General features: G+C 38.8%; 1 protein-coding gene across 4 annotated transcripts in view; it reads left to right on the forward strand.

The window, feature by feature from the left end:
• Positions 1-26,140, forward strand: part of ATXN7L1 (ataxin 7 like 1) — a 121,296-nt gene that overhangs the window by 67,376 nt on the left and 27,780 nt on the right. For all 4 annotated transcript variants that reach the window (XM_074903337.1, XM_074903336.1, XM_074903339.1 and 1 more), the window contains one exon: positions 19,269-19,491. In XM_074903337.1, the coding sequence (XP_074759438.1) occupies positions 19,269-19,491 (223 nt within the window). The remainder of the gene's footprint in view (positions 1-19,268; positions 19,492-26,140) is intronic.

Raw genomic sequence — 26,140 nt, forward strand, 5'->3', positions numbered from 1 at the left:
GCCATGTTACCTACAGTGCTAACTATTGGCTTGTTTTGCTCTCAATTTAGAGATTGTGGGTTCTGTAGCTAAAACTTACGTATTAAGATTCTAGAGTTAGAAAATAATTATTTACTGTGCGATATTTTCTCTGTATGATCGAGTGCAGAACTTGTCTGTCATTAGCACAAACTGTCTCTGTTGGTATCGCATTGTTTGAAGAAAAACATTTACGAGAAGTTAATCCATAAGATAAATGTCTGTGGTCATCTCAACTATAGAAGTTCTTTTGCATTTAAATAAGTCTTGATATTGTTAATAAATTCCCCTTTTTAGACTGAAAATTGGTTATAACTTCGTGAAACATTTGGTTCAGGCAATCTATTGATGGATCACTTGAGATGCCTAATATTAAGATGTAGAAAACTGTCAACATCCTGATTGTACCTTAAACAAAAGCTTTGCTTTTCAGAAGATGGATTTTTATTTTCAGGTAGAGAAAGCATCATTTTGAATTTACTTCTGTGAGGTTGTTTGCATGGTTCCTGTGGATTCTCCCCCCACCCCCCACCCCCCCCCCATTTCTGGTGCTTTGTTTTGTTTCTATGTGGAAGTTAACCCTTCCTTAACATTACTTTGAGCTATGTTTTAAGCATTCAGAAGCAGCAGTGACTTACTGGCCATTCAAGACCTGTGCTAGGACCTTTATCACACGCTCATGTAAGGCGACAATCACCACTCGCTTTGCAGCAGACTTGCAGTCCTGCGGATCCCCAGGATTGTGTGTTAGAGATTTTTTGACAGCTGCTCCACAGGCATGAACCCAAGATGTACAAATAGGTATTTGTAGTGTCTAACATCCTAGCGATAAAATAATGGAGGTATGCAACACAACCTGTAGTTTCTTTCAGCCCTCCATTTCTCAGCTTTGCTGGAGCTTTTTATGAGCATATATTTTGCTGGATTTTTCTCCAGTCAGCTTTAAACTTTTTACTTAACTATTTGTCTTACTATCTATTTACATGTTCATATCACTTACCTATTATTTCTATACTTATTACTTGTTTCTCCTTCCATATTTTATTTTGCTTCGTTATTCCTTGGCTCCAGTGATTGCCTCTTCTGTGAAGTGTGTATACCTGCAGTAAATGCTTCCCTACACAGAAATCTCAGAAGCATTCAGGATTATTTTGTTTAGGTAGGCCCATGCCCCAAACATATAATCTGCTTTATTTTTTACTTAAAGCACCATGTTCAAATTAAATTTTAAAACCCTACAAACCAACAGGTTATGTACCTTCAAAGATCTATTGGCTAAATATCTGGGGTCCATTTTGGGTCCAGTGGGTCAGAATGTCTTGAATCCAGTTCTGTCTATTGAAACTACCCTATTGAAACTTGCAGTGCCTACTGAAGAGCTTACTGTAACTGATCTTTGATAGTGCTGGTTCTGTGTTTTCATGCTCCCAGTCTGCTTTCTCACTTCTTCCAAGACTTCAGGCAGAGGATTCTGTGATTAAGAAAGAAACTTGAATAAATTGGGGCCATCCCCACTCCCGCCCCACTAGGATCTCCGCAGAGTCAGGGAGGGTGTGCAGCAAGGGAAAACAGCACTCCAAAGAACATCTTAAAACTTAATTTCCTGGGGAACACTGCTCCATGCACGTGTGCAAATATATACATTTGTAAGTACCTTATGATATGAGCTTGCATTTGTCAGTTGGATGCAGCTGTGAGAATAAATTTGCTTTTAAACTGGGGTCCCATGTTGGTCTGCTGCAAATTGATGGTTTTGGCTGATTTTAGTGGACAAGCCAACAACTACTCGGCTGCAGGAGTTCCGTGTATGTGGGGAGAGCTGAGAGGCTGCCCTTTTAGATATGGTTGAAACAAATTACTTGTAATGGCATCAGGTAAATATTAAACATACTTCCATTCCAAATGTTGAGAGTTACACTGAAGGAAGTCTGTTGGGATAACGGGGAACCTGCCCATTTCCAGCAGCAGACAGATGGCTGAGGGTTCAGCTGAGGGATGCTTTAACACACAGAGCTGTGCTACTGTAATGCGCAGCTTGTTGATACAGCTTTTTATTTCAGGATGTGACACCGTAGCTCTGATATCTGCATACTTGTGAGTATGGGCTACTTGTAAGAAGAAAAATAGGTGATAGTGTTTATGCAGCAGCTGACTGTAACGGGATCTTAATTCTGGGTCCACTTAGATACCACTGTGTAAAAATCAAAGATAATCAGATCCTCAGAAGCTTAATTTTTAATTACTGGTTACCATGCATTATTCCGTGGAGTTTACCAGTGCTGGAGTCTGAAAGTGGTGGACGGAGCATGTAACCTTACTGGAGGTGGCTGAAGCTGTGGTGCTGCTGGCTCATTGCCTGAAGGACTTGTTTGTCATCTGCCTTCCTGAACTAAATTAGGAGTTCGACAACTCTTCAGGAGGAGAATCAAATGAGAAATGAAATGAGCTTTTCACGATGAAAATTTTTGCATTTACTGTGCCGGTCCTGAGCTTTTCGCTGTTTGGGCTTTTCCTGCTCGTCGCGTTGAACAGCGAGGGTAAAAAAAAAAAAGTAAAGCTCCCGCCCCGGGAGCATGCGTCAGTAAATATGTCTCTTGTTTACGGGGCGCTGCTCGGCGCTGCCGGCGGGCGGCGGGCCCAGGAGGGGGAGCCGCCGGCCTTCCCGGCCCTCCCGCCGCCGGCCTTCCCGGCCCTCCCGCCGCCGGCCTTCCCGGCCCTCCCGCCGCCGGCCTTCCCGGCCCTCCCGCTGCCGGCCGCCGGCCTTCCCGGCCCTCCCGCTGCCGGCCCTCCCGCCGCCGGCGCTCCCGGCCGCCTCCCCGCCTCTGAGCGCCCTCCCGGCCGCCTCCCTCCCACTCTCCCGCCCTCCCCGCCTACTGAGCGCGCCGGGCGGCCCGGCGGCCTCCGCCGAAGGTGGGCTCCGGAATCGCCGTAGGTGAAGGTGTCAGCACACCAGGGGAAGGTGCTGCTTGATGGGTTTTGTGCAGCCGCGCCGGAACGCGAGCCTGGGTCGCTGGAGGGCCGGGGTTGGTTTGTAGCCGCTGAGGACAAGCGGTGTGAGAAACCTGTTGGAGCACCGCACGGGGTTACAGGACACAGCTGTTGCAGGAGAGAAACATCCACAGTTTTAGATAGCTGTGTAATGTGGAGGGAGGTGGCATGTATCTAAGGGTTCTCAGCAACTCTTAGGGTCTCCAAACTAACCGAGGCATGAAAGGGTACGGGGGTACCTTTACAACTCTTGCCCTACTCCAGAGCTTCATGCAGGAAGGCTAAGGGCAGCTCTGGCCTGCGTGACTAATTGTGGCAATGCCTCCTGTGGACTGAAGACCTTTTAAAACTGGCCTAATGGTTTATAATAATGTAAGTGAGCAGATCAGAAACAGATATATGAAAGGGGGGCAGGGGGAGAATTACTTTAGCACAGAAGGATGGACAAAATAGATTTAATTAAGAGTATTGTAGACTCGGAACAGGAACTGCCAATACTGAAAACGAGCATAACCAGAACTTTGACCCTTGCTTATCTGTACTATTTTATTTTTTTTTCCCCCAACTATATCAGCATGCTGTGCAAATACGATAGCTTGTGTTGCTTACAGTCTTGGAATCTAATATAGTCTGTGATCTTTAACAGCACAAATCTACACACATTAGTGCTAAGATTTTTAACTTGTGAGCAGACACTTAGCTCCATTTGCAGCTGCTTCGGAAAGGTTAAAGAAAAACAGAGGCAGGTAACTAGAAACTTAGCTAGACCCATATATGGAAAGAATGTACTGTGATTTCTCCTTTATGCACAGTATGTATTTGTATGTTCTGTGTTTTGCTCTGCCACATATATTTCACATGTGACAATGTGGTAAAAAAAAAAAGTGTGAACTGTGTCTGATTACGTTGGTAATAGGTAGTGGTTTAGAAATATGTAATTCATAGGGGTTTTTTTAATTTGATTAATAACATGACAGTGGTACCAAAGCAGTTTAAACACAATGTGCCACTATAATGGGAAACTGCTGACTCTTGAATTAGCAGCTGTCAACTGTTTTATGGACTCTTTTATATATATTCCATAGAGCTTTTTAAATAAAGAACAAGGGAATTGCTGAGTGTTTGCTTTTGGAAGCTTTGATATAGTTGTAGATGTGTAAGTTTAAATTTAAAAGGAAGTGAGTACTTTCATGATACTGAATTATTCTTTAAATATATCTGATTTCTTTCACTGTGGAGTTCTTGGAAAGAGAGGGATTACCTGTAAGCTTTAAGGGCTATATAGTATCAGGTTTAATGTTGGCATTACCGCTTTACCTCTGCTATGCTGAAGTATGAATTACAGCTGAATTACTTGCTGTGTGCATGAATTACAGCCTCCCTTTATTTGTACTAATGAACTTGGGAAGGAGAAAAACTTAAAGTTCTGTATCTCCATTATATTATTTTTTAAATGGCTATAACTATGTGACACTAGAAAACTTAGAGTTTTCAGGGGAAAAAAGAAAACCTACTTTTTCACCTGAAACCAGTGTTATTTGATGGAGGTGATATCTGTCTAAATCTGTGAAATACTATGGCTGTTAAATGAGCTCTGATTTCTGTAAAGCTGGAAATGTCCTGATGTATCTAACCAGTATTGCTTTATATTTATAATAATTAAAATACAAAACCAGCATAGAATAATTTGTTTTAAACTCACTATCTGGCAGATTTTGACAGGTAATTATGAAGAAAAGGCTAAAAGTCATACAAAAGTAGCCCATATCGCTACAGTATTTAATAATTGTACAGTTAACCCAGGAGAGGGGGTGCGGAGCATGTAAGATTTGTGACTGGTAAATCGGCATAAAATTATTAAGATGTCCCTGATACAGGATGAATCAAGACTGCTTGTGAAAGCAGGTTTAGCAAGCCTGGTTCAATATACTGAATCTACGAGGCTACATCTGGGGACAGTAACACCCGCGGTACTTGTAGGACAAGAGTAGCCTATTCTAGGAAGCAGTTGCTGAAAGACTCAAGGTTATGTTGTACTCTGTGCCTGGTCTCTATTTCTACACTGTAATGCAGTTGTGTATTAATACCAGGTAGAAGCCAGAGGTGAGCGAGGAATGTTGTGAAAGGGAGGAAGAGCAGAAATAGAAATTGCATCTCCGTTTGATCCGTGGTATGACTGCAGCCATAACATGCAAGGCACAATGCCAGCTGCCATGCTTCGCTCTGGAACCTCCAGGCCATAAAATTTCACTGTCCTTTTCTAAGTGCCACCTCTGGAGTTCTTTGAAAGTGTTTCGGAGTCTGTTGCTAATCAAGTTCCTGGCTAGAATTGATATCTTGAGGTGGGGGGAGCAGTACTGGAGCAGAAAGTTTATGTAAGTGCGTTTCGCATGTTATGTGCTTTCCAGTTTACCTGGAAGTTACTGGCTGAAATTTGTTGTGGCAGTAGCGCCCAGGAAGGGCAAATACCTTGGGTGTCTTTCCTCAAACCTTACAGCAATTGAGACTTTCAGCACGGCAGTGAGGTAGCACAGTGGTTTTGTATTTATGGTCTTTCCTAGTTTGATAGGGCTTAACGGGGGAGAAGGGGAGCATTGACCTAATCTTGTTACAGTAAATAAGAGGTGAAAACTTTTAAACCTTCCCTTGATGTGAATTGTTGAATGTTTAACAGTCTTTTGCTCCCAGTTATTTACTGTAATTGAGCCCTTTTCCTTCCAGTGCTTGTGCTGCTGTCCTCATTAGTATGTATTCCAAGATAAATACCATACCCGAGACCTGCAAATACTGTACAGCAGAAAATATATTTTCCATTTTTGTTTGCTGAATGTTACACATTCCAAAATATGTTAGTCCTTATTACCTTAGGATATGAAGTTTATTCTTGGTAAAACAGCAAAGACAGATAATAAACCTTCTGTGACTTCCACTGCTATTACCTTTTAGGCAGTAGGCATCTAAGGGTCTGAAATGTAAGGAGGAATAATAACAACTGAAACCGCCGGAGTTCTCTGATAAGTAATATCTGTCATAGTGCATTTTGGTTTTGAACTATTGTTTTTCTTGAATTACTTGTTTTTCAGACCTTAAGCCACCTAGAAAGTCAAGGCATTTGGGACTAGGGACAAGAAAAGGAGGGGTAATAAGGTTGTAGATTTAGGACCTGCAGATTTCCTACAGTGATGTTCCGGTGGAATAGGTAACCCTCTTCCTCTACCTTGTCGTACGCTCTGCGACCCTCCGTTTTTTGCTATCATTTGAAACTACTTGAGCAGTTCTCTGCTGCACATTATACTCTTCAGTGGAAATAAACCTTTTTCTCTTAGTATTTAAATACAGTAGGCAAATCCCAGGGGTGATAGCTCAGGCATGGTTAGTTTTGGTTCAGTTGTTAGCCATTGCTGGTTAAATCTGCTGTACTGTCTAGCTACCAATTGGCAGACTCAGCAAAAAGCTTTAGAAGAGACTCACTCTGTGATCCATTTGCCAAATACAGAGTTTAGTTCCTCCTCTGTAATCAAGCTGGAGTCAGCTGATTATAGCTGAGATTTTTCATGCCAGTATCCTGCTTGTTGTCCTTTCCCTGCCTCTTTGGTCAAGTGACTCCCATTGCTAGAAAAAAATAAACTGATTCTCAAACTCCTCCAATTTAGAAGTATATCTTATTATCTCTAAACTGTAGGATTTCTTTCAACTATAGCAGCATCAATTTGTTGAGGAGGGACAACTTCCAGAAGAGTCTGAAGAGCATAAAGTCTCTTCTGGAGTTTCCTATCTCCTGACAGATAGAGGAAGGTTTCAGCCCTTCAACATGAACACAGATAGTCTGATTCAGAGGAAGCAATTGGCAGGTAGGAAATATCATGTTGGGATTTTTCCATTTCCTTCCCTGTCTATCTTTTTATTTCACTGTCAGTTACACTTTTGGCATTGGGGCCAGGAAAACGGCTTCAAGCTGGATTGGTATTGTCTGTTGCTGTCTTTTTCTTACAGTTAGGAAAGCACTTGTGTTTTAAGTTTTCCCTTATTTAGAATACCTTGTTTAAATGACTTAACTGTAAATCATAACTATAAATCGTATATATAAATCATAATCTCAAGTGATCTCACAGCTTAGTCCCTCTGCACAGGGGCCACCCCAGCTGTATTTGGGTTTATTAGTGTTTGCCATGCTGGCTGGTGCCTAGCTCCTGCGTTGTCACAAGTATCCAGGCAGAGGACACAGCCCTGACGCAGCATGGCAGGAATGCACACAGCTAACTCAGGCTTGATGCTGTGCCTGAGTTAATAAAACTTCTTGGGACGCAGAGCACAGGGGTAGCACTGCAAGGTGGTGGCTTCATCTGGAGTCTTTGCTGTTTTCTCCAATGCTCTTGCCTTTGGAAATGCCAGACAGAAACAATCAAAGTGCCTCACTTCAGATAAAAAAAGGACTTCAATCTTATGTTGAAGACAAGTTGTTGCATAATTTCTGGACCTGCACCATCCATAGAAGTATAGGAACATTTGCATGGAGCTGCACCTAGGCTAATGAGCCCAGATGGAGCTGATTTGTTTCTGCATCTTTGGTACAGATAATCTGACCATGGATAATTGAGTGTTGACTCTATAAATAACCCACTTTGAAATCCTTGTCTTAAAATTGTTTTCTCTTCTTTCTGTTAGCTTCCAAGCTTACTCCCCCTGTAATCATTTCTTGGCTGACCAAAGGCTACTCTCATCTCTTGACAAACATGTCCTATTCTTTTTTCCCACCTGAAGTGACATGTTACACCAAGCATGGATAAAGCCAGGTTCTGGCACTATAAAAAGCCAGCTAAGCCCTGGTAGGAAATAATCATCCCCATATATTTTACCTATGCTCCAACTGACTGGGGTGTTTTAAATCAAAAACAGCTGATACATGTCCAACATTTCATACCTTGGAAAGATGTTTATTGCATGCTTGTTCTCAGAGACCTCCTGCTGCATACCTCATAGTTAAATATCTTCAGGTAAAACTGATTCCTTTGTATGGACTTGCTTGCAAGTCGGACTTCTGATGATCTTGGTTTGTTTGCTTACTGTCCATGTTAAAACTCGCAAGAATTGTTCTGAGTTGAGCTATGCATTGTTTTAATAAGAAGTGATTTTTTTTTTTCCCCAGTGAGCTTATATAAGTAATTATAGAAAGTAATTAGAGTGCCTCACAGGAAAAATATCCCATGTCTTCAGCTGGTGAGCATCTACCCATTTCTTTTTTCCTAAATGTTTTTCTAAAATATAGTATGTGTGTGCTTCTGAGGAGATGCATAGAAAGTTGGAACCCCCTGCACTGGATGACAGGTTGTTCAAGGCATTGGAAGTGGTAGGAGAGAAAGCTGAATTGCCAAGCAAGATGTGCTGTCACAGCTGTGCCATGTTGTGGAGTTCAGGTACCTTGGTAGGTACTTGTAATGGAAATCATCCGTCTGTTTCCCTGGTGCCATTCCTGCCACATTAATACATGACAAAGGCAGCATGAGTGGGTGAATAAACCTGGAATGCCTTAAATTCAGATGTGTGCTCTAATCGTTGTGTGGCCTTTGAAAATATCTTTCTTTGCACAGCATCTAAAACACTGACCATGCTTCGACAAATTTTGGAAGTCTCGATTTGTTATTGATTGTATAGTAGCTTGAAAAAACTGAGTAAAGGCCCATTTGAATTAAATTTAAAATTGTAGGCATACAACACTCTTTTCCATTCAGGGCAATGGTGGGAAGGGTGTTGGTGTTATGAGGAGGTTAAATAGTTGATCCAAAACCAGTAATTTGTAATAAATGTTCATTGCAGTGAAGAATGGTTAAGAGATGCATTCAGAGGCAGAATGTGAAGTAGTTGTCACTTGGACTCTCAGGGGTTGATTTGCATCCATTTCATTCATGAGCAGTCAGGTCTGAGTTTCTTTAGCTTGCACAGTTAGAAGTCATAAATGATGCAAGTTAAAGTAGAAACCGTCTTTTTCGATCTTAAGTTGCATGTAAATACAGAACGGAAGAGATTTTTAAGGGAGAGGAACAAACAAAAAATACCCTACAAACCCACTTTTGTATTTGGGTATGTCTTTCAGTGTTGTCTGTTCAGTGTTGTTCTGTAGAAGGTTAAGAGTTTGGTTTCTTGTTTGTAAGAGCTATTGTATGTAGTGAGGGAAACATGAACAAGTGACCTCTTCAGAAATTATTTTGCACATTCACTTTGGAGACAGTGTATTAGGGGATTATCACTTGTGGGTATTCCTCTAGCATTATAAATAATAGATTTTGTTATCTATGGCAAATAATGTGCCTGAAAGGTGAGTGAGCCAATTTATCTAAAATGCCTGGAATGAGGAAATATTCTGCACTGACAGTTATGCTGCTTTTGTAGCAGGGTTTGATAAAGCGAATTGAAACTTAAATATAAGCTCATTCAGTCTTCAGAACAAAACAGTGTGCTTAGCTGGCTGGATCAGTTTGGTTATCTGGATTTTCAAAAGATGTCAGGATATTCCAAAGGGATTAATTTCAAGCCTGAGAATATCCATGAGGAGTTCCAAACACAGAAAACAAGTAAAAAAACCCCCTGTATATAAATTTTGAGTTTCCAAAAAATGTGATGATTATTATAATAATGATAGTAGTAATAATAGTAATAGCAACAAAGCTTATGTGATTATACTAGTTTTGTCTAAGCATTTTTAACTTTTTGCCAGTTTGGCTTAAAAAATACGATGTTTCGGCAGTCTTGTGAAAATCAGCAACTGTGAAGATGCACCTTAATTCACGTACCCCCAGAGAACAGTATTTCATGTGGCAGTAACAGGCTTGTATTGACAGTTGTCACACGTGTACCTACAGACCAGACAGAGCTTATCCTGTCTCTTTTGCAGGGGGGCAAAGGACTGTGAATATGGGATGAAACACTGAGGGTGCTGGGGAGCAGAGAAGCTCAGGGGAACAGAAATGGAGCAAATTTAGGGATCAAACGCACAGGTTTTTAGAAAAACGTTTCTCACTATTTCTCTGCTTATAAAACAGTTTGTTAAGAAATATATTGTTTTGCCAGATGCTGGTTTTGGATCCCACATAACAGTTAGAGCTGAAAAAGCCACAAGGTTTAAACAATAGATTACATAAAAATCCTGCAAAGCTATTATTCTGGGCTAATTTCAGTAAAGTTACCATTTTTTCACAAGTTTCTTCTAAGGAACGATAAAATGAGCTGGTGATGTGTTATCTTGATATTGAATAAAATCTGAAATGATACTGTGCACAAAAACATCTCAAGAACATAAGTCTCCTAAAAATGATAGCTTGTTTTCTCAGAGTCATAGTACAGCATTGTTTTTTGCCAAACCACCTCAATAGTCCCATCTCACTCTTCTGTGGCTTACTTTTTCTTATCTGTGAAAAGAAATGCTGTTATATCTGTTTGGATTAAGTAAAGCATTAAAGAAGTGTGAGTGTTCTGTAACAGTTTTATGACAGATGAGGGGAAACACCCAAGGATTTCCTAAAACAATGATGTACATAAATTACTTTTTTTGTTACAGTTTTGTAAATATCATTAAAGACAGAGATAGAGATACAGTGAGATATTTTACCTGATAAGTATAAGTAAATAAGTAAAAATATTGACCGTCAGATGACCTGCAATGTGAAAGATCTGCCCGAGGCCTGCGGTAAAGGATCTGTGACACAATACAAAGCTTGAGAGGATGGCAATACTAAACTAAACTTTCCTCTATTTGCAACAGTGTGTCTGGAGTAAAATTATTTAAGTTGGGTGTTTGAAGGAATGCATAGGTAAGTTGCTTTTAAATTTGTATATTTAGTAAAACTAGAGTGCTGTTCCTCTTGATGTATTTCAATGTTAAATAGAAAGATCCTTTTACATCTAACAAATAGACAACTAAAAGATTTCTCTACACATATAAAATCACCCACAAAATTCTGATTTGCCAGCAGTGCTTACCTTTGCTTGAAGGAAAGAACCACTGCTTGATTCCTCTAAATATTTTAGCATTTCACCTGATGTACCTGCCCTAAGTTCAGGGCTGGTAATACATTTCCTTGCTCTGAGAACAAAAGTAGTGGAAATACCACTACCACTGGTCAGCAGGTAGTAAGATACCAGTGCAAAAGGATGGCGAGGGCTGTTCCTGTGGTATAAGCACCATACACGAGGTGTGAGATGTTATTTACCTCTAACACTCCCAGACCCATCGGGATATCTGACTAGTTTCATGTTAGACTACCAGAGCATCTCCTCCAGCAGAACAGGAAATTTCCATGCATAAGCTCTCCTTGCTTTTGTTTGGTAGACTGTCACTCGAAAAAGTGTGTACCCAGGATTCTGTTATTTCCTTTTTGCCCAGGGTTTTTTGGTCTTGCTGAGCTGAGAAACATGTATGACTTACAGTAGAAAATCGTCATTTTTTCTGCAGTAGCAGTCTGTCAGGTGGCAAATGCTGGTTACACGTGTGGAATTGTGTCATTACATCACTTGTGCCAAGAGATGAATTCCTACTTAAATCTCCAACTTCTTTTAATCAAGTTAATACCCTAAATTATTAATAACCTGTGTTATAGCTGAAGAAACAGGCCTTGACACCAGAGTTAAATCTAGGTCTTCCAGCTCAGTGATGTGAAGACTGACATTGGCACCAGGGCAAGGTATTCACTCTTCCATCATCTTCCTGTCTCTCTGATACATCAGTGATACCTTGGAGCTTTGCCTTTAGAACTCAAAATCCTTGCAACAGAAGCAGACAAGTACCCAGCAGCTTCATTTTACATTTAGTTTAATTAATCGCACTATTAGCATTTTTTTTTCCATGGTGGAGTTCTGTTTGACACCCCCCCCCCCCCCTTTTTTTTTTTTAAGGCTTTCTACCAAAGAGGAATGGAAGTGTTCTGGGAAATGCTGACTATGTGGCTTTTTATGGAATTTGGCCATTTTTAAGAGATTTGGCCACTTCAGAGTAATTTAGTGATATTCTGGAGACTATTCCTCCTGCCTCTTATTATTACCCTGACAAATGTCAAGTTATCCCATAAATAAAAGATTTTTCAGGAAAACAGCAGGTTCATCCTACTGTGTTAAATACAAACACCCTCCTCCTTTCCTGAATCAAGAAAGAAAAAATTCAGTGTCTTCCTCTAAATATACACTTGTGGGTTTTGCTGCTTTTAATTTTGCACTTTGGTTCATTTCTGCAGTTACTTGAGTTGTATCAACAATTATGAAAAAAAAAAAAAACCCGCAGCCGTTTTCAGCGCTTGTTGTTCTTGGCACAGGATCAGTTCTGGTGTCCAACTGGTAGGACCTGAAACTTGGTGCTTAACAAGTGCCTGTAGTCAAAACAGTTGGTGTGTGCGAGCGCTGATCTGGTATTTGCTGCAGCAGGTCATCTGCCTGATTTTTTACCGTGTGCAGAATACCTAATCACGTTGCTCTGTTTCTCTGACGGCATCTGTGGCAATGTGAATCGGTTCACGTTCCAAAAGTACATGTTTACAGTCGTCGTAGAATCAGATTAAGTTGGCAGCCTGCTCCTCTCTGTAAGTGGCTCAGTTTACATTTCTTCTTCTAGCAGGATGTTTAGCATAATTTCGCTGATCCTACTCACTTGTAGACTTTGTGAAATGGAGAATCGTTTTAGTGGGTTTATTTCAGAAAGTAAAGCTTGTGTTTATTGTAAATAAACACCAGCAGAATGGCGGTTATTTTAGCACTTGATAATTTCCCAATTATGTCATTTGACCTGGAATGAAGCTTGCAATTGCTGAGCTGCATTTTATGCAGCAGATCAGTCCGGGGGTTTGAGCTGGCAGTTTATTTCCTTTGTCAGTTTACAAGAAGTATCAAAATGAAACCGACTGTGCTGTTTCCTTTCCAGTGCGCAGTGCAAGAAGGGTGGAACGGTTTGCGGATATTATTTCCAAACTTTTTCAGCTGGACTTGGAATAGTGTTTTGTCAAAAAAGCTGGTAAAGTTATCGTTCGGTCCTGCAACATTATGCTGTAGTTTGCTAGCATCAAATCCAAGTTTATTTTTGCTTAACCTCACATAGTGGGTTTTGTTAGGTTTTTTCAGACTATAGCTGCAAAATGAAAGTGCTTACAAGGTGTTTATGAACTCTTGTTATGAACCAGCTGCCAGTTACTGCAGGATAACACATTTCTGCAAGCAGTTTAGTTGTTCAGTTTTCTGGTCGCTGGCTGTCACTTATCGGGCATGTGTGGCATTTTTCTGTTTTGGTTTTTTATTAGAATTGATGCCAAGTACATTTGCAAACTTTGAACTGGGATCAGTACAAGGTGGCAAGTTTCACTTACTATTTACTGAAATTGTAAGTATACTTGCTCAGCTTTGCATAGTGAAGGGCTGTGCAACAAAACTCTTCACAATATACTGTAAATAGAAGAACTGTAATTTGTGCATAGGTGCTGTATGGAGTTACCATAAGTAACATCTTGATCAACAAGACTGTGATAAGTTACTGGAACAGAATCATGTTGTGGATGAGATACTAAATTTCATTTACCATCTGCTTAAATATTATAAGTGGGGAATAACAAACAGTATTCATATTGTGATAAGGGCACTCAGATCAGTTACTTTATGCTATTTTAAGTGAAAGGACGTTGAGCTCAAGGGTTATGATGAATACAAGCTTAAAAGGAGTTTTATTATTCTGTAAATGTTTACTAACAGCAAATAACTTTCTTACCTTTCTGGATTTTAGCAATTATATTTTGCTTGGTTTTACCAAGTGTAATACCAAGCTATAATCCATAGCACTGGGTCTCGTGAGTTATTCATGGGTCAACCTAAAACTGATTTTTGCTTTAGGCCTCTTGTATGCAGGAAGTCGGATTGTGCAAAATGAGAGTCATGTTTCAAAATGACTGGTGCTGACAAGGTTCTAGTGTCTCTCTTCTGACAATGTTAGAGGGATTTTTTTTTTTTCTTTTGTTTCAACTACCTGCAAAAAAAATACTGAAAGACCAAAGGCACGTCTTTCTCTACACTCAGGCTCTATCATGACTTTTTTCCTTTGCAATCTTCTGTGTCTCACCGATGAAGACGACACTAACTGGGGGCAAAAACTGTTCATTTGACTTAATGGATTTTGAGTAGCGCATGTTGGGTAAGAATGGATGTATGTGGGATATACTAAGAAATATTTTTTGTTTGTAGTCCAAGTTAAAGGTATCTGCAGTTTTAGGATCATACAAAGACGTTTTTGGGTACAAAACTAATGCAATCCACCTGGAAACACATAGTTGGCTTATTTTACTGGCAACATACTTACTGTTGTGTCCTTGTCTGTAAGGTTTGCTGTGAGCTACGTGAGTGCTTGATCTAATGTGAGAGAGTCAAGGCAAAAACTCAAGAAGAGTCTTTTTATTCAGAATGTGGTTTTGCCTCTTTTTCCCACACGCTGTGCTTGGGGCTCTGGAGCTCATGTTGCCTCTCAGTTGCTTTGCTTTTTTGCTTGTGATTAGAAGGAGATGTGGCGTTTCCTGCAAAACAGCTGCTAGTATTCCCTGGTGACCCATCAGAGAGGATCCAGTGGAATTACAGATTCAAAGGCAGACCTAGACGACTTTGGCAGCTGCAGCAGAGGTTTTGGGGAAAGGTAGGGGATTGCATTGTGTAGGATGCAGGAAGGAGGATTAGAAATGGAGTACAAGGGCATGGGAGAGAAGCTCTGGAGATTCAGGGACTGTTAAGTCTCCAACAACGTAAGGACTTCACATCTACAAACAATTCAGCTTTGGCTGAGAAAGTTGGACTATATCCATGTTTCCATAGGACGTGGAGAATCTCCTGGAATAGTTTATGGTTTGTAATGCTACTGACGCAGAGTTTACAGTGCGCGTTAGGACGATATGTAGTGTTGGGCTTTTAGATCCTTGCCACTAACTAGAAAAAATAACAGATATTGATCTGAAATCGATTCTTTAGAAAGTGCAGTTAATTCAGTGAGAAAGTGTTAAACTTTCCTCTGAGATGAATGTCATTAATACATTAACTGTTTGACAGCAGAAGTCACATGTTGCTTGTCACTTGCTGCAGTGGCTGCACTGAGACAGCTGAGAGGTTGCAGAAGGATTAATGTGGTAAAGAGGATTGTAACTTTGCTTGTGTTCTCTCTGCTTTTGGATTTGAGAGCAACTGGCGTTTAGAAACAAAACAGAATATGTGTTGTTATTTACGTGGAGTATAAACATCCATTTGGAAGTATTTAAGTGAACTGGAAAAATTCTCTTTCATATTTTAAACTTGAGCACACATTCATAGCATTGCAAGCTTCTGCAGAAGCTGAAATGCATGTAGAATTTAGGTTAGTATCTTATGAGCGATAACTGGTTTTCTAGTTGCCTTGCAGGATTTTTTTTCATTTTTTAGGGGCAAAAATTTTCATTCAACTTGATGGTCACTGTTGTCCAGTGACTATGCTGCTTCTGTATTTAAACAGGGACAGTCATGTCCACAGCTGTGTGTGTGTGTGCAAGTTCATCTGCCCTGCTAGATTGAATCTGTCTACACATGAACTGCAAATGAGCGTAGAAATTATTACACAGATGGCTCGTTGTCTCCTGAATGTGTCAGTATGTGACTATGTAATTTTATAGCAATTATTTGATGTGAAAATGTCTTTTATTCATATATTAATTTATTACATAGGCTGTAAAATAGCATATTTTTATATTGTGTGTAATTCCTTGTCTATATATGTAACATGAATAGTCAAATTAGTAGGAATTTTTAAAAAACAGATATGACCAGGAAACTCAGTTTGATAGAGGAGCACCACCACCATGGTTTAAGCAGTTGATTTTGACAGTTGACAGTCTTCTTGCTTTGTCATATATTCCCATTATTTCTCTTTGAAATTTATTACCAATCTCTAAGGCTGGTTCACTACCTCATACGTAGTAAGGAAGGAGGAAGTGAGAGGCAGCCTTAATAGTTCTTGAGAAGAAATAGATCAATATTTGGTTAAGATTTATGCCCCCACCATCGATATTTGTCTAGGAGGTTTCACGCTTTCAGCAAGTACAGCCTTCTGCGGCTGTGCTTGCCAAGATCAAGCAGTGGTTTTCTGCCCCCTTGGAGGGAGTTACTCTTCCAGCTCTCCACTGTAGCCCTACCTGGAAGGTGTTGCTGCCATCTTCTCCTGCTGACACTAAAGTGACTTTCACTTTTGTGAGTAAACATGCAGATTTTACCCATCTGAGCAGTGTCTGAGAACAGCTGATGGTTGTATGGCACTGGCCATTTGTGTTCTTCCTCCTGTATGACTTTACAGTGATCATCATTTCCATTTTGTTCTAGGAAATTTCAAGAGAAGCTGGGTAATGCTGATGATTCTCAAATGTGTATCAGAGTCTATCTAAAACGTGGAAGATTTTCTGTAGCATGTTTTGAGGGAAGAGAGGAGTTTGGGGAGGTAAAAGGGAATGCCAAATATAGCAGTTGGTTCTAATCACAAGAATGACCACCAACCTGATCCTCAGATAAAATAAGTAATCTTGTAGTCTTTTCATTCCCTATCTTTTGAGTAAACATTTATTTAAAATAGTGGGATGCACTATATTATATTGTCATATTACAACAGTGCCTCTACCACCTTTTTCTGTTATAGTTAAAAAATCAAAAGTTAATGTACTGGTTTGCTCTTGAGAATTAATAAATTGAGAAAGTTGTATGTAAAGAGACTGTTAAAATATAACTTGCTGTGGCACGTGATACATAGATGACTTTAAAATATAATTTTAGATGGTCAGTATCTTGAATGTCCATCTTTCCGGAAGATTAATTTTAATAACAGAGTAGTGTGTTTCACTTCCAAATACATCCATAGGGATGATATCAAAGACACAGTATACTAGAAGGCAGTTGGTCTTGAGAAAATCAGTAGGTGTGGTGAAGATTAGAGTAATCAATCCTGAATTCATATAATTTGTGTATGGTAATCATGTTTTTTCCCAAGTTTCACTTTATATACAGCTTGGTTTTGTTGGTTATATAGCGGTTCTTTTTCATCAGTCCTCAAATAAATAATGGGGAAGTTGCATATTTTTATTAAGCTAATTTAAATTAATTAAGTAGTTGCTGAGAAGGTTGGTGAATCTTGAAACAATAACTATTATTTAACGAAATAAATTCTCTGTGGATGGAACTCTGCAGTTCAGAAGCAGATACATAGCTTACACAGCTACCCCCACAAATGTGAGGTGAAATGAATGTAAATTAACTGCATCCTGTGAAGGACTTTTAAAGGCAGAGACTGCACACTGATGTGTGTGGTGAGGTGAAAACTGGCAAATGACAGTTGAAATTTGGGGGTTGAGGGGAGATACTTCTTGTATTTGAATAAAAAATCAAGACTCTTATTCTTCAGTTGCAGGAGAATCTGGAGGGAGTTTCAGCATTTGTAATTAAAGCTGTGAAAATGAAGATACAAAGTGCTTGATCTTTAATAGAAAATGCGTTTATTTAGTCATTGGAGATATAACAGAAACAGTTTGAAATATTCTTTTATTATATTTTTTAAGCATTTATCTTTGTTCTTGACGTATTTGCCTATTGCAAACTAATCATGGATGAATCCTCCTGCTACTGGCAAGTTTTTACTTGTGAGGATGCCAGACAAATTGTCATGTTTTGATTCTCTGTGGGAAAATTTTTCTTAGTTATCCTTGAAATATCAAACTAGCAAGCACAGGGTTGATGATGTACATACAAAACCTTCCCTTGCAGCCACAGGTTGCTTTGCTTCCTTAACCTGCTCTTGGCTGACAGGGCGATGCTGCACAAGCTCTAAGAGTAGCATCCACTTGGATTCTTCAAGTTAAATGCTGAAGGCTTTAGACAAGGAAAAATCACTGCGTGTTGAAGGAGAAACTCCAGCTTGTCCAAAGTTCTTGGTCTGTAATTACACCGTGCTTGCTGCGTTTGATTGTTGTGTCAGTAACAGGGGTACCTGGCTGATCCCTGCCTTGGAGGCTTTCAAGTGCCCGGGTGCCAGCAAGCCAGAGTTGGCTGCTTCTGACTGGAAAATCTCTCTTGCCCAGCCTGCCCTTGCCACATGCTGCCTCTGGTTGGGGAGCACCGGGGCTGTCTTGCTGCAGGGTGAAGGAGTTGGGAAAGGGGTGCTCCTGCAAGTGGGGGGACGGGACTGTTAAGGATTTATAGCGCATCTCAGCATAAAACAATTCCTGTCTCCTCTAATATTTTGTAGTTGTGCTTAATTTCACAGCACCAAGCCTGTCATTGCAGCACACTGTGATCCAGTTGGCTGGTCACGCATTAGCACTTCTCCCCTGGAGAAGTATATAATTTGTAAAGAATGGCCAAATACCTTCTTAAAACATCTTTTTTATTTATCGAGGGTAGGACATCTGGATTTTAAAAAAATAATAATAATAACCATACCCAAACAATTTTACTGAAGTCTGTCTGTCCTGAACGCTGTTCTCCTGTTGTGGTGGTCAGCAGGGCCTTGCTTTTTGAAGTACTTAAGAGGTCTTTTGTGTGAGCATGAACAGTGCTTACACAAGGGCCTGACCTCTAGATGCGATGTTTGTAACCAATACATAAACTTCCTGCTTTTTTGCACTTGCCATTTGCTCTGTGTGGGAAAAAAATAAGCTTTTACCTTGATTGGTGCTTGCAGATAACCTCCAAGCTGTGGATCAGGCAGAGCCTGCCTCTCTGGAACAGCTGGGAGCAGTAGACCTTGCACTACTTTTCAGTCTTCTGGTTGTTTTCCTTAAACTTTCCATTAAACTTGAAACCAGATTGTCACTAAGTAAATTGGGTCACGTGAATTCTTCATAAACCATTATAGAAGCAATCTCATGTCTGTCACAGAGTATTTCACCGAGTCATCTGAGCTGCTGTTACATACTACACATGAAAGAGCTGGGGCACCCAGTGTTCCTCACACAGATGCTGGTGGTTGCTTATTGCTTAAAAATGATTTGAGATTTCTTGGTGAAATTTTCTGGTAGATTATTAGCATTTATTTTACTATTTTCTACATTTTTCAGAGCACTTCGTGGAGTTGACTTTGTTTAATTATCATTTGGCTTGATTCCATTCACAACAGTAATGAACTGGTGTTCTTCAAAGTGATGAAATCATTGTAACTAGCATAGAGAGGAACAATTTCCTCTTCCCTGACTTTTTTTTTTTCTTTTAGCCTATGAAATGCTGTAAAGTTTATTATTTTTCCATTACAGAACGAAGACACGGTTCAATGTGTAAACCTTCCCCTTCTCCAGCTTCTCCAGCCTGCAATTCCAGGACATCCCTAGTACAGATGAAACCGAAATCCTGTATCAGCGGCCATAACCCTGTCAGCAGCAACTCAAAGCCATTCAAAACGCCCAAAGACAATCTACTTACCTCCAGTAGCAAACAGCACACAGTCTTTCCTTCAAAAGTATCACGGGATAAACCATGGTAAGTACCAAAAAAATAGTAACTGAAGAAGTTGGTGTTCAAAAAACAATTATCTCTATGTATTTCACAATCATTAAAAAAAGTATGTATACTCATCATCTAATTTTACAGTTGAAGCCTCTAAATTTCCTAAGGGAGAAAACAGGGATGTTTTTAAGTTAAAAATATATAGGAAGAAGAAGAAAGGACTGGATTACTTTTTCTGATGTTCTATCAAGTGTCTGCTTTTCTAAGATACATATAGCAAGTGAGATATTGACCCAGTTTGCTGTCTTTCAGGTGCATCTTCCATTACAGTATCAGCCCTTAAAATTGATGCTTTTAAATAGTAGGATAATTTTTGCAGAGTTCTTAATATTGGCTTACCTGATGTTCATGAAAACTTACTGGTTATAGTCATTTATTTTCGATAGCAGCTGCTCTTCATTCTGTATTTTAATAATGTTTGATGCCTTATAAGAAGACAGAAGAAAATTCTGGTTGCAAAAATCACTATTTTGGGGGCATCTTACATCATGTACTGTGATATATATACACACATATAGGCTTTGAGACTGCCAGGCCCATCCTCCCGTGACTGTGATGATTGCAGCAGAGTTGCAAAATGTAAATGAGAGCAGAACTGGGTCACTATTTTATCCCATAAGAAACTGTTTTGTCTTTAGTAATCTACAGAAAAGATGCTTTGTGATTAGGTCACTAGGTTGGTGGCTCAAGATGTGGGTTCAGTTCCTGGTTCTGCACAGGCTACTGTTACGCCTTAGTCTCCTCGACCTCAGTTCTGTGTCTGTAAACTTGAGATAGTAAGACTTCCTTTTTCATAACTTTTATCTACTTACTGTGTGAAGATCCTTCCCTTTTATAGGTCATGATTTAAGGTAGGGTTTCCATACACAGCTGGAAAAGCAGTAAATATCTAATGCAAACCATTCACTCAAGAGACAAAGCGTAAACTCAAATTATGTTAAAGTAATAGCTCATGTCTTCTGCCTTGAAACAGGCACTAATTGGTATGATTTCAAAGAGAGCAGCTTCTGCCTAGCTGTAGAAGTTACCCTGCGCCGGAACAAACTTGATCAGAGTCTAATCTTCCTATAAATCTGAACCCACCATCTCTGTAAGTGTGATGAGCACTGGGGACAATTATGGTATATAATTCTGAAAGTAGAAATTCTGGGTGTTTAGATTACACACACGCATACACACAGATGACATAGAGGCTGTTCTAGTTAAGGTGTGAGTACCTCATTTACTATTCAAAAAAAGTAGTATTGACTGAATAGTGACCTCTTCTTAATGTTGGAGAGGAATTTTATACAGGAGATTTTTTTTTAAGTCTATCTAAAAGAAAATCAGAAAGGACTTTAGAGTATTAACACCACTGACTGTCAACCTGTTTCTCATCCTAGCATTACAGACAGCAACTTACATATCCACATTTCAGAATACTAACTGAATCTATAAACAATATCTTCCGTTCTGGCAACAGATGGCATTCTGTCAGTCAGTAAAAGCTGGAAGGGAACAAAATAACTGAGCATTTCCACCAATCTCTTTTTCCCTTCCTTGGGAACATCCCAAACATTTGCTAATGAAGAACAAGGTAGATATAGCTGTTTAAAACTGTTGTACTGCTCTGTTAATACTTTAGCAATGAATATGTCAGTAGTTGTACCTGTGAATTTTCCAATTCTTGCAGCTCTGCTGTGAGATAATACTGTGGGTTTGTTTACCGGTGGGGAAAAATAAGGCATATAGTAGTTAAAGATACTGTAATCATCACATAACAAACCACAGTCTGAAGTGGATATCAGTGAAATTCCCTTTCAAAATTTAGTGATAAGTGCCTTAGATTACATGACTTGATAAAGAATAAAACCAGTGTGATAATCATCACAGGTTATAGAGAGCTGACAGTTGTTATGGAAGAAAGTGTTTGTTCCCATTCCATTAGTAGATTATAATTTTTATTCAGAATTTTTAAAATATTCAGCAGGTCTGATTTTTCTTAAAGGAGAAATTATTCATAAAATTTATTCTATTTTAAGAGTGTATCTTCCATTCAGCTGTCTGTAGAAGCCATAGACTTTTACCCACTTATCTTTTAGAAAGAAATACTCAATTGACACAAATACGTTTGTCTCAGCAATGCAAATAGGATTCATCATGTATCAAAGTGTGTTGTCGTTTATCATCCTCAGAAGCTTTCAGTTATTCAGTGCTTTTGTCTGTTACGTTATACTCTCATACCATGAATATTTACTTGACAAAGGTTCTTCCAGACAGTTATCAAATTTACCTAATTCAGGAATGGTATCACTTGTGGTGATTGCTTTCCAGACCTGTAATAACCTTTGTTGTGCTTGCCTGATTCTTTCATACAGCATCTCTTTTAAATTTTGGCTGTTACAGTTCGTAGTATTATTTCAGCAATGGCCTCTGCAGCATCATGGCCCAGTAGATCTGTCTGTTATCATGCCTGCCTGCATGTAAGCCCAACTGTTCCATTGTTTAATTCATTATAATTTAGGTTGAGTCATCATCTTAAACATTGACCAAGTAGCTCTTTCTCTTCTTCACATCCTGTATTGCCCTAAGATGTGCTGCAGAGGTTCAGGTTGCACCTCAGAGAATGCTTTAAAAAGCAAAAAGCATGATCAAAATGATCAGATGAAAGAGATCTGGAACTGTTTCATTTTTGTAGCTGCTGTTTTAATACTTCCCTTCCTGTAGTTGGAATATGAAGGATTATTGTGAATACATCATCCAGAAATATCTGTCAGCTCTGATTTTTTTTTTCCCCTGGATCTCTCTAACATCGTTGCTATTAATATAGCAGTGCTTAGAGACTAGAGCAGTGCTGGAGCACCACTGCGCTGTGCACAAGATAAATGTAAACCGTCATTTGCTGAAGCTTGCAGTTGAGGTGGTAAAAGGGATAGCAAAAGGGTAAAAAATAGAGAGAAAAAGACAAAGAACAATATGATTAGTAGTAATAACAATAATAATGAACAAGTGATCATAAATTATAAGAATAGCCCAGATAATTACCCTTTATAAAAGGCATTCCTGCAGAGCCAGGAATTCTCCCCTCCCTGCTGACCTGCCCAGAGGATGCTGCCTCGTTTGCCATGCCCCAGCACAGCTTCTGAGCACTGCCATGGAGGACTTTGGTACTGTGATGCTCCAGGGTGTTCATTTCCACCTAGCCCTGATCTTGAGGCAGTGTAAAATTGGGGTGAAGTGTTAAAGTAAGCGAGCCCTGAAATACCAGTTGAAGCAAGTCTCTGTGACCTCCCTCCATGAGGATTAGCCATTGCCTGCCAGAAGTTCTGGAAATAAAGAAAATTAAAAAGAAATTATGTGGGTTTCATGAACATGTAGAAAGCTGACACTCCTTCTGTAAACAGAAATAGGATCAAAAAGGTATACCTGTGGGTAATCCTGTAAAATTTATAATGTCACTTTTCAAGGTATTTTTTTAATCATCTCATAGTCTTTATTTCTTTGTGTTAGGAAATACCATTATTCATACTGAGGTTGAGAAAGTAAAGGCTAGTCAAGATTTAAGGATATTCCTAATGCAGCATGGAATTGGAAACAAAAGTCATCAGTTAACTTGGACCACATGTTCTAACACTAAATCATAAGTACTTTGTATTGTATTGTAGATTGTAGAGGCAATCCCAGCAATGCAGAATAGAGCAATGTTTTGCTTTTAGATGTTTGTGAATTTCTTTTCTTGCAAATTTGAAAAAAATTGAATGAATGGCGGAGATTTTAGAGTAAATATAGTTATGACCAAAGAAGAAAAAAGCCAACAGCAAAATTACCTTCCTTCTTAAGGAAGAATAATTTTTAAAAGCCTGAAGAAAGGAAAACAGGTAATAAGGAGCTCCAGGTATGAGGAGTGTTATGACATACTACAAGTATTTTTCTTGCTTGGGAATGACAGTGACAAGCAATGGCTTGGAACTAAAAAAAATTTCCACAAGATACTTAGGAGGGAAATTCACTCTTGTTTTGGGAGTTTGTCGCAGGGTCTGCTGAAGGAGTAGTTAGAATAGGGTAAGATAGAATAGAATAGAGTAATTTCAGTTGGAAGTGATATAGTGATCATCTAGTCCAGCTGCCTGACCAAGAACATGAGAAAACGGAAGGAAGTGAATTATTGTATCTGAAAAAGAGAATGGGCTTTTGAAGCCTGTCATGATCAACCATTTTGTATAGCACTCATATATTCTTCCAGCCTTTTTCTGATTTCCTTCTAATTCATCAGCATTGGCATTGAACCACTGGTCAGCAACACTGGAAGCCATATTCCAGTATCAGTATAACCAAGGATGTGTGAAAACTAAATTTGCTCCTTAATCTTATTTACTGTATCCATTTTTTAATATAAGCACAACAATACAATAAAAGCTCATATTGCTTATCCATTGTGACCACTACATATTTTTGTCACTATTTTCCAGTATGTCGTTTCCCTGTATTTCACTGCAGACTGAATAGCTTGTTATTTCTGTGTAACTTTACATCTGCTTGTATTAAATTTTTTTTTTTAGTTAATGAACATTACCAAACACTCCATGCTACTTTTTATAATTGCCTTTGTCTCCTCATTATTTAGTTTCCCTTGATCCTGATTCCATCAGCAAATGTTATCACCAGTAATCTTGTATTTATTTCTAAAGACCAGTGAAGTTTTCAGTCATGTCAGACTTGGTAATAATGGCTAAAAAGTCCCCCTAGCAAGCACTCTTACTGGATCATAAAGCTCTAAAAACCTAGGTTTTAATTTTATGTTGTTCAACATTTGCTTTTAAACTGTTCTTATTTGTGTTTTACAATGCCTTTCAAAAGTCAAAACATTTTCACAATTACCTTTGTCAGCTTAACTGGTAACCTCATCAAAAAGTGAAATCAGATTTCTTTGCCAAGATCTGATTTTCAACAAAACTGTGAACTAATTGTTTATCAGTTTATTTTTATTAGCTTTTCCATAATTTCTTCCAAGACACTGTGGATTGGGTTTTCAGTGTAGATGCAACAGCAGCACTCAGCTTCTCTTAAGTTGCCAAATATTCCAAGATTCAATTAGAAATTAATATGCTGACACCCAATATCTCTCCAACTCTTTTGGAATTCATGGCCACATTGTCCAAATTTGCTTATGTTAAAAAAAAAAAAAAAGAAAAAAAAAGAAAAGTGTGATTTTTCAGCTGGCACTTACTGACGGAATCAAAAAACATTTTTATCTGATTAGATAGCATTATCGTGCTTCCTTCTTAGTATAGAAGAAATACCGAACATTTCTGTCATTTTTGCATTGCTAATAACTAGTTTACTGTCCTTTAGGTAGATACTGCTCTTATTATTAGAACTTAATTTTGTAAAAAAAAGGGAACTTGTCTTTACTGAATACAGATTTTTCTCACCTATCTTTGGCAATCATCTGCACTTCCATTTTTCTCATTTTTACTGATTGTCCTGTGCCCTTCCTTGGTTTTTATGTTTGTTGCATGTTGTTTTTCTAACTGTTCCTCTCAGCAGTTGTCTTTAATAAATCTAAAGAGGCTCTTCATTCAAAAATTCTTTTTATAATATAGTAAATAAGATTTAAAACCTTATTTTTTAATTTTTCTAACAAACTTTTTAAACAAACCCTCAATTTTCACTCAAAAAGCCTCAAGTTTGGGGAAAGAACTGTCTTTAACCATCAAATATAAGTGTAAGCATTTATGATTTATTTACGTTTTTAGTCCTTAGTAGTTGACCATGGTCACCAGTCCTGTGCAGCTTCCAGTTTGCCATTTGGTTATCGATTCATCTTTCTGTGTTATGCTGAGATGAAACTAGAGTTCCTTAATGTTGAATGCAGTACCCGCTTACATTTGTAATACACAAAACAAAATAAAATTATCATCTGTAGTTTCTAAAATCTCAAATAATTTAGTGTAGACTGCCAGGAGTTCTATAGAACCCATGTCTTCAGATACTGGAGTATTTTTCTTTTTCCTTCTACACAGCAATGGAATGCATAATACAGGTTGACTTGTTGATCTCTAACAAGGGAGGGACCCTGAGCTTTTTCTGTAGCACAGTGATCCATCCATATGTACTCCAAGATTTGAGGTTCTGAGAACTGCAAAACAGGAACTTTCTTCATATTTATTAACTATATTTTACTACTAGACCAGATAATACACTTGACCCTTTCACTGTGCATCAGTACTTCGAACTAATATAGATATTAGAAACTGGGCATTAAGATATTTTTATATTTTTTTATATAGTAAAACTACTTGATCTACATTTTTTTAAAAATCTCCTATTTTCAGAAAATGTAATTGCTATCTGTTTAAAAGCAAAGAAATTAATTCCACCCTGAGATGTTATAATTCTTGTCTGTCGTTTAACTTAATAAATTCAGAGCAGTTTAAAAGAGTAGAGGATCAAATCCTCTCTTTCATAGCTCCATGTTTACATTCATTGAAATACTTAATGCTGCTCTGGTTTGTGATTAAGTTGGGGTGGGTTTTTTGCTTAGTTACTGGCCAGCACTTTACATTTTACTTCAGTCTGATCTGCATTCTGACTAGCTGACTGCTGTATTTATGGTACCACAGGATATGGAAGCTTCACGTAA

This window comes from Athene noctua, chromosome 3 (genome assembly GCF_965140245.1).
Source record: "Athene noctua chromosome 3, bAthNoc1.hap1.1, whole genome shotgun sequence".
Classification (NCBI taxonomy): domain Eukaryota; kingdom Metazoa; phylum Chordata; class Aves; order Strigiformes; family Strigidae; genus Athene; species Athene noctua.